Source organism: Trachypithecus francoisi, unplaced genomic scaffold (genome assembly GCF_009764315.1).
Source record: "Trachypithecus francoisi isolate TF-2019V2 unplaced genomic scaffold, Tfra_2.0 Lachesis_group5, whole genome shotgun sequence".
In the NCBI taxonomy this organism is placed as follows: domain Eukaryota; kingdom Metazoa; phylum Chordata; class Mammalia; order Primates; family Cercopithecidae; genus Trachypithecus; species Trachypithecus francoisi.
In genome coordinates this window covers 53,676,900-53,694,456 of record NW_022681470.1, presented here as the reverse complement: position 1 = coordinate 53,694,456, position 17,557 = coordinate 53,676,900, and the positions used below count along the sequence as shown (strand labels likewise).

Sequence of the window (17,557 nt, the reverse complement as noted above, 5' to 3'; positions counted from 1 at the left end):
GATTTTCTCAAGGCCACACAGTTTAGTGAGTGTTTTGAGCCAGAATATGGATCCTGCCAGTATGAGTTCAGAGCCTGAGCTCTTAATTGCTATACTTTACTAAAAATTCTACCAGCATGAATGTTGTTTGTTTAGATATCCCTTTTTATTATGTAACTATCTGTGAATCTTAACTTTTGTGAAACCTTGATTTCTGTAGGAAAAACAGTGTTATCTTCTTCCCTGACCACAGATATCACTCATTCTTTCTTAAAATCAGTATTTTATATATATTTATATATATATCTTATATATATAATATATAATAATATAATTTGTATATATAACACATACCATTATATGTATGTTAATTTTATACATATAATGTTACATACAATTTATATCTAATGTAGTATCAATTTATATCTAATGTACAAATATATATTTGTGTATTATATAGTAAATATAATATACATATTATATGTATACATATATTATGTGTATTATGTGTATATGTGTATACATATATGTTAAAATATATGTAATATGTAATATATATTTCTATTATGAATACACACATGTGTATGTAATTATACACTTGTATGTATATTAGAGTGCTTAACTTCCCACATCCTTGCTAAATCTTTATGTTATTTTTTTTTATTTTTGCCAATTTCCTAGTTGAACATTGCCACTTCATTGAAATTTTATGTCGGTGTAGACAAGCATTTTTTCATGTTTGCCATATGTTTTTCATTTTCTGTTTATGTACCCTACATGTTTTTTATATTGAATTTTGATTGATTTGTAAATATTCTTATGTGTTAAGCACCCAAGAATATTCTCCATAAATCGAGAAATTCTGAAGTTATCTTTAACCCCTCTTTCATTTGGTTCCTGTTTTTTACCTACTAATTGAGACCCTAATCTATCTCTGCCAGGGCCTTAAACAATTTTCCCATATTGCATGTTTTCTTGGTATAAAATAACCACATGTTCTTAGTCAACTGATAATTTTAAAATACTACATTTGGCCGGGCGCGGTGGCTCACGCCTGTAATCCCAGCACTTTGGGAGGCCGAGGCGGATGGATCACGAGGTCAAGAGTTCGAGATCAGCCTGGCCAACATGGTGAAACCCTCTCTACTAAGAATGCAAGAATTAGCCGGGCATGGTGGCATGTGCCTGTAATCCCAACTACTCGGGAGGCTGAGGCAGGAGAATCACTTGAACCCGGGAGGCGGAGGTGGCAGTGGGCTGAGATCATGTCACTGCACTTCAGCCTGTGTGTCAGAGCAAGACTTTGTCTTGAAAAAAATAAAAATAAAAAAAGATACTATGTCAAGAAACTGCTATTAAAAATATGTAATGGCTTCCTACTTCATTCAATACCTACGAACCATCCAAAGAAATTTATGTCTGGTTTTGGAAAAAAGTATTTCATTTTTTTTAATGGAGTTTCGCTCTTGCTGCCCAGGCTGGAGTGCAATGGCGCAATCTCAGCTCACTGCAACCTCCGCCTCCCGGGTTCAAGTGATTCTCCTGCCTCAGCCTCCCAAGTAGTTGAGATTACAGGCATATGCCAGCCACGCCCAGTTAATTTTGTTTTTTTAGTAGAGACGAGGTTTCTTCATGTTGGTTAGGCTAGTCTCAAACTCCTGACCTCAAGTGATTTGTCCCGCCTTGGCCTCCCAAAGTGCTGGGATTACAGGCGTGAGCCACCAGGCCTGGCTGGAAAAAATTATTTCTTCAGAGCTGTCTAATCTTAATCTCCTATCTCATGGGAAATAAAATTATTTTACATTTCATAGTTAGATCATGTTTCCTTGAATTGTCTAGATACCTATGATGGGTTTTGTTGCTTGTTTGTTTTTGTAATTGTGTGTTTGTTATTGCTCAAAATACTGGTTCTTTTTGCTAGAATGACCTTCCCACAAACTCTGATTGTCAACATGGTACACACTTTTTAGGTTACAAATTTTGTGCTTGCTTTTCTTTTGGAAATTTATTTTATGATCACTGGCCATGATAATTTCTGCCTATTTTAAATTATTGGACCATCTAAAACTTTGTGGCACATAAAATATTAGATAACGGCATTTTTGTCTGTACATCAATCCCTCCAACTTAAACCCTAGAAGTTACCTTTGAAACCTAGTTTTTCCACATTCTAGCAAAATTGTTCAGATGATACTTCTGCCTTATACTAACTCAACATTTTCTGAGTTCAGTTCCCACATAATTTTAATGATATCCTGGGAGAGGGGACTCACATAGAGTAGTGGTTGGAAGCACTGTATAGGCCATAGTGGCATTGGGGTAATTTGTTACTACAGAAGGTGGAAGAAAGAGACATCATCAGAAGGATGAATTTTCAAGACTATAAGAAACTTCTAGTTTAGCCCTTTGAATCGAGGCATTGGGCAATAGTGAGAACTGTTGCAGGAACAGATCCTTATTATCATGGTGTCTCTTTTGGACACCAGAAAACAGAGGGGTTTATGGTAATTACAGTTTTCTTCCGCTTATTCTAGAGTAAACTGACGTTCATGCTTTTCCCATAATTAGTGTTATTAATTCGCCCATATTCTTTGTATCTCGTCCCTTTTAGTTTGTCATGACCAATAAAACAATCTCCTTTTAAACCCCAAAAGTGAATCTCCAAATTTTCATAAGGAGTCTACTATGTTAATTTTTTTAATGCCACAACACATGAATTTGTGGAAACTTAATATTGGCATTATTTTGGCATTATTTTGTAGTAGAAAAAAATAGGGTGAAAAGAAGGGATAGTGAAGATTTAGAAAGTGGCTCAATAACTCTTCCAGATTTTCTCTCTCTCCTGCCAGAAATTCTGGCAACATACAAGTAAAAAGCCATGTCAGTATTAGTCAACTGGACGTTCTACTAGGGAAAGCTTTCAGGTTTACAAGTAGAACCTTATACAGTATTAAATGACAGCTTTCCTAGACCAATGTTTTTCAAATGGTCTCTGTGAGAAGTTCTCAGGTAGATGCTTATAACATGAAGATATTTAATGGTATGAGAATAGGCCCCATAAATAGCTTTGGTCTCTATTTATAGAATTTCATAATACACCTTATCATACGTAAGTCTTTAAAATTTTATTTATAGTTTTTAAATAAATTTTTCTCACTTTGCCTAAAGCAAATTTTTCAAATGTTTCTTTGTATGTATTTACATTTGACAAGAAAGATTTTGACTGAATGAAACTTAAGGGTTATTCTATGAAATTAGTCCATAAAAACTACATTATGAATATTAAATCTCAGATTCCGAGAGAATATGAAGAACTCACCTAGGCATCTTGGTGGTTCTGACCACTGTTTATTTCTGCATGTTACAGTTACAGAGCCCTGGAGTTCATAGAAGGACTGGCAGCGGTATGTCACTGTTGACCCTGGAGGATACACTGATAATGGGAACGAGGTGATATCTCCATTGTTAATAGATGGAGGGGGCCCACAATATGCTGTAGACGCTGGAAAATAGCATTTATTTGTTGAGAGACAGTCAGTATGTTAGTTTAAACAAAGTAATATCATAAAGCACCATGTATCATATCTTTAATATAAGGCGTCTGGAAATTCAAATAATTAATTACAGTATTTCTGTCATAAAGTCTGATTCAAAACATATCGTAGCTCCTTTCATGTTAAAGTGAAACTCATATAAAATACTGGGAATAGTTTTTATTTAAGGCAGGAGAGACAGGTGAGTAAACTTCTGGTCTAAGTTCCTCTTCCACCCCTTAATATTCAATTGTTATTTAATGAGGAAAGGTAAAAGTAAACAACTTTCTCACCATTTCTAGTCTCAGGGTAATTATTACTTTATGCAAATAGCATATACCAACTAGTATATGATCATAAACTTGTAGTTTTACTGAAAATGAATTGCAGACATACTCTTCTGCATTTACTTTTTTGATACCACATAATATTGTAGGCATCTTTCCCTATCAATAAATGTTTCAACTTCATGCTAATGAAGAGATTTTGGGGAAAACTAAAAAAAATAACAACTTCATGCTAAGATTGGTTGGAATACATTCCATTGTACTGACTGGTCTCCCTTTATATATCACCAAGAACATAAATATGAAATCACTAAGTAATCCTGTTCCAAATGACTTGTACCTCCGCTTGTTTCATTGAGTTACTGTCCCTGCTTTCTCAGATTGACTTCTTCATGAGGACACTAGATTCTTTCGCCTTTAAACTAGTAAAAGACCCTTCTTCATGGATTATCTCTTTTCTTCTGTAACATCAATTTCTCCCTTTCCACTTAACCATTCACCAACCTACAAACATGCTGAAAATGTCACAATTCAATAAGGTAAAATTTCACTTTATCCATATCTTCTATCCGGCAACTGCCTCATTTCTCTATCCCCTTTCGAACACATTTACTTGTTTCTCATCCTCTATGATCTTACTTTATCACCCCACATTCTTTCTTGAACACAGTGCAATTATTTACTCACTCCCTATGGAAATATCTCTAGGCAAAATTACCAATGGTTTTTATTTAGTTAAATAGATTGTTCAATTATCAGACATCTTGTCCAGCTCTAAGCACTCTTTGACATATCTGATGTACTGTCAGGTAATATTTTGAAATATGTGCTTTTGAAATGCAGCCATGTAGCACTTAATAACAAGAAGATATTCTGAGAAATGTGTCATTAGGCTCTTTTTTCCTTGTGTGAGCATCATGGAGTGAGCCTACACAAACCTAGATAATGTGATCTACTACACACTTAGGCTATGTGATGCTACCTATTGCTCCTGTTGTCCCCAGACCCCTGGCTGCAGACCGGTACCCTCTGTGGCCTCTTAGGAAGTGGGCTGCACAACAGGAAGTGAGTGGCGGGTGAACGAGCACTACTGCCAGAACTCTACCTCCTGTCAGATCAGCCGGGGCACTAGATTCTCATAGGATCTTGAACCCTATTGTGAACTGTACATGCAAGGGATATAGGTTGCATGCTCTTTATGAGAATCTAATGCCTGATGATCTGAGGTGGAGCAGTTTCATCCTGAAACCATCCCCTAACCTCCTCAGTCCATGGAAAAATTGTCTTTCACAGAACAGGTCCCTGATTCCAAAAAGGTTAGGTATCGCTGTCTTAGGCCACAAACCTGTACAGCATGCTACTGTACTGAAAACTATAGGGCCATTGTAACATGATGGTAAATATTTGCATATCTAAACATATTTAAACATAGAAAAGGTACAGTAAAAATATGTTAGAAAAGATTTTTAAGAAGATGTAGAAATTTCAAACTTGTTTCTTCTATGAACACTGTTGGAGATAACGCATAGAGAAACTTTTTAAATGACAGAATTGGTTACTTAGCAATTTAAGGCTTTGGGGTACAGTGCAATAGATTAGTCATAAGTTCTTTTTTCTTTCTTTAGATAAAGCAAAGGGGATTAATAACCTCTTTTTAAGTGAAATTACTTAGAAATAGACTACTAACCAACACAGTGTGGTAATGATTGCCATTGTCCATTTTTACATACAATTTCTTTTGCTTCCGGAAGTAGATAGTTTTCTTTACAGAGAACAGCTACTTTTTCTCCATCCTGATAATTCACTGTGGTTGTCATATTCTGAGCATTAGGTATCTGAGGTGGCGGTGGGCAGAATTGTTCCTTTTTTCCTACAAAATATTGGAATTAAATTACATGATTAATAAAAGTTAAGAAAAAAGCTCAACAGGATAGTGTTTCAGGATAATAGAACATTCAATGACACACACACACACACACACACACACACACACACACACTGTCTCCCTATCACTTTCTCTTTCTCTCTCCCTATATATAAACATTATAATAACAATTATTTTTTGTGTCCTATAGTTTACAGTTTAAAAAGCGATTGTTTTTGTTTTAACCATTAGTTTAAAATTTTTCAGATGCTCTCTTGCATCTCCTGTTCATTATTCCTGTCAATTCTCTTGTATGATTTACAAATACATTTCTGTAATTTTTTTCTAACTAACCCATGTGATTCAAAAAGTTATGTACATCTAATTAAACAATTTAGAACTAAAAATAAAAATGACAACAATCAGAAATAACTATGATTTCCCCTAATAACCGAACCCTACATCTCAATATAGGATTTCCATGACTTGCATTTTCTTATAAACATGAGAATGACTGGTAATGAACATAACTGGAATGCCTCCGTTGGACTAGGAATTAAATTCTTTTTTGGTTGTTTGGCTTATCTTAGGGAAAAGTTTTAAATGGTCAACTTGGATGCCAAAGCATTGTCTAAACCTCCTGACCTGGGCTCATGCCCTTACAGTGGTCTCCCTCATCTCATGTTTTTCCAGAGTGGTGGCTACTGTCTCCTGGCACTTCCCTTCAAAATTATTATATTGAAAGTGATAGATATCATTTTTTCCTTGCTATACTATTTCATTTAAAAATCAAGATGGAAGAATGCATATCTACTCTTTCTTGGTTTAGCTAGATTAAAAAATATAATAATTATATACAACAGATCTTTAATAAATTATTTGAACAGAACCTGAGGTCAGTATAAAATAACCCAAAACATACATATTGTCTAAACTGAAATTTTTATTGGATTTTTCCTTATTTTTTCAAGCTCAGAAAGGCAAAATAGTGCAAATCTAAACAGAAATCTAGATAGATATCTGGGACTGGGGTCCACTGATGCATATTTTATGTTTTATATGGCTTGTCCTACTTATTTACTGGTTTAAGAAAAGCATGAACTTAAAGTACTTAATTCCAGATGCATCTTATTCTACTCAACCATTAACAAGACCAATCTTTTGTGATCGGTCTTATTTCAGTAATTAACTGCAAAAGAAGATAAAATTAGCCTGATATTATTATTGTTAGAATACATTTTTGATTAGCAAAGTTTGGTCATGAGCTTGAAGAAAGTCTATGAGGAGCACATGAAAGGAGGATATCAGACACATTTGATAGATAGATGGGTCAGTTTTTCAATATTATTTATTCTTTAGAAGCTCTTCTACTTAGATGTCTTATTACCTCTTTGTTTAGGTATTTTGTAAACATTTTGGAAACTAAACATTTTCATTGTTTATGAATTTCTGTTTGGTGGTTTAAATATTTTTGTTTAAATACATAGTCACAAAGATGAATACTTATTGAGTATCATCAAGACTCTTTCGAGTGAGCATCAAGGCCCGTGCTGCCAATCTAGGGACTCAGCAGTTACCTGCTATCAGTCTCCTAGATGTCCCAGTGCCGGGAAACAGGGAAGCTGAAGGTGTCTGTAATCTCATTCTTAGCAAACTATCACAAGAAGAGAAAACCAAACACTGCATGTTCTCACTCATAGGTGGGAACTGAACAATGAGATCACCTGGACTCGGGAAGGGGAACATCACACACTGGGGCCTATCATGGGTGGGGGGAGGGGGGAGGGATTGCATTGGGGAGTTATACATGATATAAATGATGAATTGATGGGTGCTGACGAGTTGATGGGTGCAGCACACCAACATGGCACAAGTATACATATGTAACAAACCTGCACGTTATGCACATGTACCCTAGAACTTAAAGTATAATAAAAAAATAAATAAATAATGAAAATTTCATCAACAAAGTCCCAACTACGTGAGTTAGATGTTCAGATATCACACAAATACTATTGTTTTTATATTTTAGGTAAAAGAACATTACACATAATGATCTCAGTTGTCCAACTTACTTTCTTTTTAGAATTGGACATTCTCTTTAGAAATTTCTGCCTAGTGTAGACACAGTCTAGTTGAAACAGCACTGATATAAAAATCTGGAAATAAGCTCCAGTCTTGATTTTGACCAAATAACTTATTGAAGCCATGTATTTCTGATGCATAAAATGAGAAATTTTATTATCTTTCTCAAGAACAAGCAAGGTGTGTAACAAATATTTGCCACCTAATAACGTTCTTACCTAATCTCCAGACTACTATCTACCAGCTCTTCTCAAAACTTTAAAAAAGGCTTCTTCCTTATTTTGATACCTATGCCTCACAGTATTTTCCTTCTCTTTATGCTTGTAATTTATTTATGTAAAAAATTAAACTCATATTATTATTCCAGGTATTTCAGTTTTCATCTACTCTTTGGTTGTAGAAATGTTTGTGTATGCACACCATTCTTGATTAGAGTCATCTCATTTAGACAGCTCTGCTTATTAATCTTTTCAAAACATTAGTTTCATGGCTTGGATTAGTTGGAAATACAAGATTCTATTTCATTTTCTTCTGCTTTTACTTTTATTATTTTCTTTTCCTCCTAATATCTGAATTCATTTTTCCCCCTAGCTTTTTAGGATATACATATATACATGTGTAAAAGTATATATATATAAAAGTATATATATATAAAAGTATACATATATAAAAGTATATATACATATATATACACACTTTCATAGTGGCATTCATAGTCTTAAATTTATCTATTTTGGAAAAAGTATATATGTATACTTTTAGAATGCCACACCATTCTAAATTTTGGTTATGTTTCACCTCATAGGTTTTACTGTGTCCTTATAATTACAACATAGTTCTTAGTATTTTAAACATTACATGGCTAGGTTATTTGGAAGTAAATTATTTCCCTACCCAAAATGAAGGGTAAGGAAGTGGATAACTTTTTATCCACTTTTAATATTATTTGTTTGTGGTTATAAAAAGTGATCATAGGGCTTTAATATTTGAAGTTGTCAGAATTATTTGTGAGCAGAATGACTGGCCAATTTAAGTAAACATTTCATGGACGCAAAAAAGGCTTCAAACTTCTTTCCACTATCAGAATATTTCTCTTCCTCAAATAGAAAAAAATATATAAAAAATCAAATATTTTATAAACATAAAAATGTTCAAGTTGCTTTAAACAAATTGTAGTTATCATTTTTAGATCCTTATGTGTTTAACAATATATTCCAGTATTTTTCCTCACAAATTCTAATGACCTCACACCTTTTGTTATAAATTAGTATTTTATCTCATTAATGTATATTTTATATGATTTTTTTTTTCAAATTATGACCTTGTGTGTAAACTCCTATCCTTCCTGTGTTTGCAAATTTCTTTATTTTGGAATCATTAGTGAATTATATTGGTATATAGAATAATTGATTGCCAGTTACTTTCACTAAGCACTTTGAAGAGATTACCCTATTTTCTTTGGCTTTTTATATTGCTGATGAGAAGTCTGCAGTCTATCTTCTCTCTTTTATTGTCATTCCTTTATAAGCACTTTGTTTTCTCTAATTCTGGTTTATTTTAATCTAATATGGTGCCCCATTTTACAATTACTTGTAATTTATAATCCTGTTGCTCATATTAAATGATTTGAATATAAGCCTTCGAGGAATATGGGACTTATTCTTAGGGAAACAATTTATTACTCAAATATATTTTCTTTCTCAGCCAACTTTTTACTCAGCCTACTATCTGGTCCATAATTGGCAATATCTGTTAGTTTTGTTTCACAGTTCATAATTGGGGTTTTAATTGTTTCTTAAAGTCATTGAAGATTAAGTTTTGGTTCTTTTTTTACAGTTCTTTATTTCTTTTTTTCTTTCAAGGTTTTGTGAGACTGTAATAGAGTAAAAACAGCTTTACTCTCTCATCTTTACCAGAAAGACAAGGCTTTTAAAGAATAACATTTGTCTGGAAAGAGTATTATAACTAGTTTCTAACTTTACTATTAGCTTAGAAATTGTATGCCACAATAAATATTTAATTTAAAAACATTCTAATTTCAAAATAATTTTTCTTGTAAAGAAGGAACAGCATCAACAAAGTGTTTTAAACAAATCTTACCTGTGCAGTCTAGTTCAGGATTCCATTTCCCATTGATGCAGACTGAGTGCCTGTATCCAAGGATGTCTAAACATCTGTAACGTATTCTAGCATTATGATTAAATTCATTTCGAGATGACCTGAACAATGTTTTTATATTAACTCCTGATATTTTGCACCTCTTAAGTTGGTGTGTTGCTATAAAAAAAATATTAAATAGAAACTAAACAATTATGTCAATAAAATATCTGATAGCATAATTATGTTTGATGCTTTTAAGCAACATCACAAAAATTATTCTTGATCTCATTGCATAAAATGAGCAATGCTGCTGAAAGAGAAAAAATGAAACAAAAAACTATCACATCTTTGAATGACAGGAAAGGAGGTCAGAAAGTTTTCTGAGAAATGAAAGTGCAAGATGGGTTTTCCTGGTGGGAGTTTTGACTGAAGGATAGTTCTTAGGAAGCTACAAATGAATTGTTAAAGGCTCTGAAAATGTATACATGTATGATTGTTTTGCGTTAAACTGTCTTAAATATCTTCAAAACATTTAAATAATAAAAAGAGGCAATACATGGGTAAGTCTGTAGGAGGCAAAGCATCAGTAAGAGATAAATCAGGATCCCCCTTGAGGTTCAATGACTCTCACATTTCAAAAGCTCAGCAAAACCTCTGACTCAGTAAGTCAGAGTATTCTCAGGGGAAGAACTCACTGATAATAACATGACTGAGCTTCAGCACATACATTCCTAGTAAGCCTCTTGCTTGTCTAAGTAGTTCTCATTATTATGTTTCTTTCCCGTTTCCCATAAACATGTAGATAGTTATGGAGCCTTTTCCTTAGTGTGTAAAAGTTTGGGATAATGAGACATGCAGTGTGCTCTGCTACTTTTATGCTTATAGGTTGTTTTTCTGCAATAGTTTCTATTTTTAATTTATTCCATATGGTGCTAGAGGTTGATGTTTGTGTACTCCTTGCATAAAAGTTGATGACCATGAAGATATATGATCTACATCTTCCCATAACAGAGTTCTGGCTCCTGGTAGTGGAAAACATTCCCTCACAATAGATCATCACGGATGGCCATTGACCAGTTATTTGCCTGGGACAACGGGTGGCAACACCTACTGTAATTTTTCCTAGCAATGGGTGGGTCAATTGATAATCCAAAAGTCCATGAGATGGAGAGAGAGGTGGTTCTGTTTCAGTTTCTGTAAGGAGAACAGCAGCAGAAGGTCTGCATGTCTTTAAAGTTCAAAATTAGAGGCTTTAATGTATTGAGTTTGCTAGAGATAGAACAAAAGAGGCCAGGATCTGAGGGTGTCAGGAAGAAAACCTGCAAGTACTTAAGTGTCAAGGCTGTAAGTCCTGAGGCTGCAAGGTAAGAGTAGAGCACACAGGCTGATAGACTATTACTACCTACTACTTACTACTTCTGTGGAGGAAACTGATAAACTAACCAGAAAATTAGGAATAGAAATAAGAGAATTATGGGGACAGAAAGAGCAAGGATCATGCCTAGTTCCTGGGTCCTAGTCCCCTACTCTTCTTCTATGGAGGGACTCCAAACACTCTGAAATGTAATAGAACTCAAGCTACACTGTTATTTTTTAGGTTGCTCTATCTGGAACATGCTGAGGTAAAGACTGAGTTAGAGCAATGAAATAAAAGATATTAAATTGCCATCATTTGTAGAAATACAATATCCAAAGTAAATGTAAGAATTAATACAGAAATTCAACAAGGTTACTGGAAACAAAATTAATGTATGCAATTAAATCACATTCTTGCATATAGAAAGTATAATTATTCAAGCATATAAGTAAATAAAAGTTTCCATTCATCATACCAGAAAAATCCCATATAAACTGGTGAAGAAATCTGTGCAGTAATAACAAGAAATTCATAAAACCATATGGCAAAGTTTAATGTAAGACCTGAATAAATGGATTGACATATTTTCCTTATGAAAGGAAGAGTCAGTATCAATAAAATTGTAATTCTAGCCAGATTTAAACACTTTATACAATCCCAATCGAAATTATAAATAATCAAATATGAAGTTTAGGAATGTTTTCTCACCAACACACATAGGAAGCTCTGTCCATAGTCCATCAATACAGGTAATCTTGTTATTTCCAATCATTGTATATTCATTTCTGCAATTCACCTCCACTGAAACTCCATGTTGATAGGGAGGGACAGACTGCTGAACATAACCAGACTGAAGTTCAGGTGTATATTCACATGTTTTCACTTGTTCTAAGAAAATGTAATAAAATGAGTGCTTAATCTGAAAATATTTTAAATCTATTTACATGTGCATTTATATGTAAGTGCAAAGTAATAGTAACTGTTCTGTTTAAATGTTAATATTTATTTACCAACACAAGTGGGTAAAGTTGTCCATTTTCCATCCACACATTGTATTTTCTTAGGTCCTTTTATTATAAAATTAGGATTGCAATCATATTCAACTACTTCATTGTGTCCATATTCCTCTTTTCTTATCTCCTTAACTTCACCATTGGAGAGCTGAGGAGGTGGACCACATGACTGTACTCGTCCTATGATAAAGAAACCATAAATAATGCTTAAATTGTCTTATAAGTATAGCAAAATGTGGAGTTACTATATTTTTGACTTAGAAATTAATTACCTTTATATTTCACTTCTATTTTTGGGGACATGTGTTTTTTGCAGTGGACATAGTGTATTGACTTCTTTCATTTCCTCAAATATTGACACTTTTCATCATGAACAATTTTGAGCAAATGAAAGGAGAAAGAATGCATATTGAACACTTATAAACTGGTTACCTAGATATAAAAATGTTACACTTTGCCCTATTTACTTATTTTTTGTGAAGTAATTGAAAGTAACTGACAGTGAGATTTTAGTCTTAAATTCTTCAGAATGGTATCTCATAAAGACATTTGCCTACATACACAAAATATCTTATTACATTTCACCAAATTAATAATATTTTCTTAGTACAATCTTATATCCTCTCTGTATTTAAACATCCTGATTGTCCATCTTTACCAATATTTTGTTGGCTGTTTATTATAATCAGGATATTAAGCTGTACTCTTGAAGATTTTTAAGTAGGTCAATAATCTGAATGCTACATAAAAGTAAATAGTTATCTAGTATGTGATATAACATACATATGCAATGTATAATTATAAGTTTTATTAATATCTAGAAATACTTTGACATGATTTGGCTGTGTCCTTACCCAAATCTCATCTTGAATTGTAACTCACACAATTCGTACATGTTGTGGGAAGAACCTAGTGGGAGGTAATTAAATTATGGGGGCAGGTCTTTCCCGTGCTATTCTCATGATAGTGAATAAGTCTCACGAGATCTGATGGTTTTACAAAGGGAGGTTTCCCTGCGCAAGTTCTCTTCTCATGTCTGCCATCATTCGAGATTTGCCTTTCACCTTCTGCCATGATTGTGAGGTCTCTCCAGCCACGTGAAACTGTGAGACCATTAAAACTCTTTCTTTTGTAAATTGCCCAGTCTTGGGTATGTCTTTATCAGCATTGTGAAAGTGGACTAATACATACTTGAAATAATGTGATAAGCCATTTTTGATAAAAATAGTGCCATCTGAAGCAGGTACAAATCATCATTGTTTTCTAATGAATAATCCATATATGGAATGACTTGATTATTTTCTTAATTACTTAATAAAATATAATGTTGTTCATACAATATTTTTAAAATGTATAAATTTTTTATTGAGCTAGATGGAAAAATCCTAACACATCTCAATTCCAGCTACTATATTTTGACCCATAAAATCCTATTATATATTTTAAGACATAGAAGTAGAATTACTCCTTGATTAAGGACACCTAAATAATGGATGCAACTCAGTTACTATAGAACTGCACCCTTTCTCCTTTCTAAATAAAATACTACCTTTGTCATTTTACCACTTTGTCAGATTATAGATGTAATATAAGCTCCAATAAAAATATATAGGCATTATTATAAAAATCAAATTCTTTTTTCATCACTTCTAAAATAAATACTGACCTTTACATGTTGGAAAGTTAGGTGACCACCCAAATTGGTAACATTGAACTGAATCTGGTCCAACTCTTACAAGATTTTTTCTGCAGGAGAATGTCAACACATCTCCAACTTCGTAGCTTTCTTTTTCTGGCTTAGCATCTACATTTGCTTCTAAAATTGGAACATGACATTCTTCTTCTAAAAATAAAATTAAATGAACATACATTGAATTTTCATTGCAGAAACAAATTTAATGTGTACTATATGAAAATAAGATGCAAGGGGCTTCATATACAGAGGAGTATAAAATATATTCTTGCCTTTGAGAAAACATATAAACTAATTATTTATACCCAACGAATATATCTAAGACCCCTCAGGCAAATTGGGAAATTGCAGAGGAGAATCTCTTCAGGATTGTAATAAGAAAGTCCATGAAGTTACTAATACAGTAAATTATTTCATTTGTTTAATTAGCAATATGAGTTTTAATTTTGTTGTTTAATAAATAAGTTTAATAACCTTATTTGTTTATAATACAGCATATGAAGGTTTTTTCACACTTAAACCACAAAAAAATCCTTCAATTAACAAAATCAAATTGCAATATATTTAATTACTTTTTGTAAAATAAAAAAAAAAAAGATGTATAAAAAGCAGATATGTGGGCCGGACACGGTGAGTCATGTCTGTAATCCGAGCACTTTGGGAGCCCAAGGTGGGTGGATCACCTGAGGTCAGGAGTTCGAGACCATCCTGGCAAACATGTTGAAACCCTGTCTCTGCTGAAAAAGCAAAAATTAGCCAGGCACAGTAGTGGGTGCCTGTAGTCCCAACTACTAGGGAGGCTGAGACAGGAGAATCACTTGAACCCAGGAGGCGGAGGTTGCAGTGAGCCGAGATCGCACCACTACACTCCAGCCTGGGTGACAGAGTGAGACCCTATCTCAAAAAAAAGTAGATATGTGAAACACCAAAACAGGATACAACTAATAAATGTTAAGTTGAAGGGAATATTAAAAAGCAAATTATTCCCAATTTTACAAAAGGGTAACTAAATATCAAAGACTTTTAAAAAACCCATCTAGGTTTTTTGAATCTTTCCATTATACTCAGCTCTATCACTAATATGTTTGTAAAAACTAACTCATTATGAATATATTCTGATTCAATTAGAAATAGATATGTATATGAATATGTGTGTAGTTTTCTTATTTAATAATCTTTCATTAAAGGTTAGTTTTTACAATTATATATTCTTATGTAAAATTAATTGACATTCAAGACAAAAGAAATAATCTGAAGAAATCAAGCATACACAAAAATAAAATTGAAATATTTTCTAACTAATAATCTCATAAATATTTTCAAACTAGCTAGTTTTATGTACTGTTATTGGCACTTTAATGTATTGATCACAGTTTACTTGAGCAAATCCCAAGAGAATGTGCCTTATTTTGATAACATAAAATGTGTATCCCTAAATCTCTGTTTTTATTCCAGTATTTTGCATAGCAGCTCTTTTTTGGTTGTTATAGTCTTTTTTTAAAAATCTAATTGTTAAAGACAAAGTGCCATTGAAAATAATTGATCTTGATTCCATTCTAAGATGGCCGAATAGGAACAGCTCTGGTCTGCAGCTTCCAGCGTGATAGATGCAGGAGATGGGTGATTTCTGCATTTCCAACTGAGGTACCTGATTCATCTCATTGGGACTGGTTGGACAATGGGTGCAGCCGATGGAGGGGAAGCCAAAGCAGTGTGGGGCATTGCCTCCCTGGGAAGTGCAAGGAGTTGGGGGATTTCCCTTTCCTAGCCAAGGGAAGCTGTGACAGACTGCACCTGGAAAATTGGAACACTCATGCACAAATACTGTGCTTTTCCAGTGGTCTTAGCAAATGGCACACCAGGAGACTGCATCCTGTGCCTGGCTTGGTGGGTACCATGCCCACAGAGGCTTGCTCACTGCTAGTGCAGCAGTCCGAGATTGACCTGTGATGCAGCAGCCTGGCAGGGGGAGGGGCATCCATCATTGCTGAGGCTTGAGTAGGTAAACAAAGCACCTGGGGAAGCTTGAACTGGGCAGAGACCACTGCAGCTCAGCAAGGCCTGCTGCCTCTGTAAACTCCATCCCTGGGGGCAGGGCATAGCTGAACAAAAGGCAGCAAAAACTTCTGCAGACTTAAATGTCCTTGTCTGACAACTCTGAAGAGAGCAGTGGTTCTCCCAGCACAGTGTTTGAGCTCTGAGAAAGGACAGACTGCCTCCTCAAGTGGGTCCTTGTCCCATATGGGGCCTAACTGGGAGACATCTCCCAGCAGGGGCCAACTGACACCTCATACAGGTGGGTGCCCCGCTGGAATGAAGCTTCCAGAAGAAGGAGCAGGCAGCAATCTTTGTTGTTCTGCAATATTTGCTGTTCTGCAGCCTCTGCTGGTGATACCCAGGCAAACAGCATCTGGAGTGGACCTCTAGCAAAATCCTACAGAACTGCAGCTGAGGGACCTGACTGTTAGAAGGAAAACTAACAAACAGAAAGATATAGCAGCAACATCCACAAAAAGGGCATCCACAACAAAACTCCATCTGTACGTCACCAACATCAAAGACCAAAGGTAGATAAAACCACAGAGATGGGGAGAAACCAGAGCAGAAAAGCTAAAAATTCTAAAAACTGGAGTGCCTCTTCTCCTCCAAAGGATAACAGCTCCTCACTAGCAATAGAACAAAGCTGGACAGAGAATGACTTTGATGCACTGACGGAAGTAGGCTTCAGAAGGCTCATAACAACAAACTTCTCCAAGCTAAAGGAGGATGTTCAAACCCATCGCAAGGAAGCTAAAAACCTTGAAAAAATACTAGATGAATGGCTAACTAGAATAAACAGTGTAGAGCAGACCTTAAATGACCTGATGGAGCTGAAAACCATGGCATGCGAAATACGTGATGCATGCACAAGCTTCAGTAGTTGATTTGATAAGGTAGAAGAAAGGGTATCAGTGATTGAAGATCAAATTAATGAAATAAAGAAAGAAGAGAAGTTTAGAGAGAAAAGAGTAAAAAGAAATAAACAAAGCCTCCAAGAAATATGGGACTACGTGAAAAGACCAAATCTACATTTGATTGGTGTACCTGAGAGTGAGGGGGAGAATGGAATCAACTTGGAAAACACTCTTCAGGATATTATCCAGGAGAACTTCCCCAACCCCCAAGGAGGAGCTGGTGTCATTCCTTCTGAAACTATTCCAATCAATAGAAAAAGAGGGAATCCTCCCTAACTCAGTCTATGAGGCCAATATCATCCTGATACCAAAGCCTAGCAGAGACACAACAAAAAAAGATAATTTTAGACCAGTATCCTTGATGAACATCAATGCAAAAATCCTCAGTAAAATACTGGCAAATCAAATCCAGCAGCACATCAAAAGGCTTATCAACCATGATCAAGTCAGCTTCATCTCTGGAATGCAAGGCTGGTTCAACATAGGCAAACCAATAAATGTAATCCATCACATAAACAGAACCAATGACAAAAAAACACATGATTATATCAATAGATGAAGAAAAGGCCTTTGACAAAATTCAACAGCCCTTCATGCTAAAAACTCTCAGTAAACTAGGTACTGATGGAACATATCTCAAAATAATAAGAGCTATTTATGACAAACCCACAGTCAATATCATACTGAATGGG

The 17,557-nt window shown here is 34.6% G+C and overlaps 1 protein-coding gene across 1 annotated transcript in view; it reads right to left on the bottom strand.

Moving 5' to 3' along the window:
• The window catches only part of CFHR5 (complement factor H related 5), a 29,902-nt gene that overhangs the window by 1,395 nt on the left and 10,950 nt on the right, over positions 1–17,557 (bottom strand). The window contains exons 4-9 of the mRNA XM_033200646.1: positions 13,885–14,061; positions 12,216–12,398; positions 11,914–12,093; positions 9,849–10,025; positions 5,487–5,669; positions 3,299–3,481 (exon numbers count right to left, since the gene is read on the bottom strand). Coding sequence (XP_033056537.1) covers positions 3,299–3,481; positions 5,487–5,669; positions 9,849–10,025; positions 11,914–12,093; positions 12,216–12,398; positions 13,885–14,061 — 1,083 coding nt within the window. The remainder of the gene's footprint in view (positions 1–3,298; positions 3,482–5,486; positions 5,670–9,848; positions 10,026–11,913; positions 12,094–12,215; positions 12,399–13,884; positions 14,062–17,557) is intronic.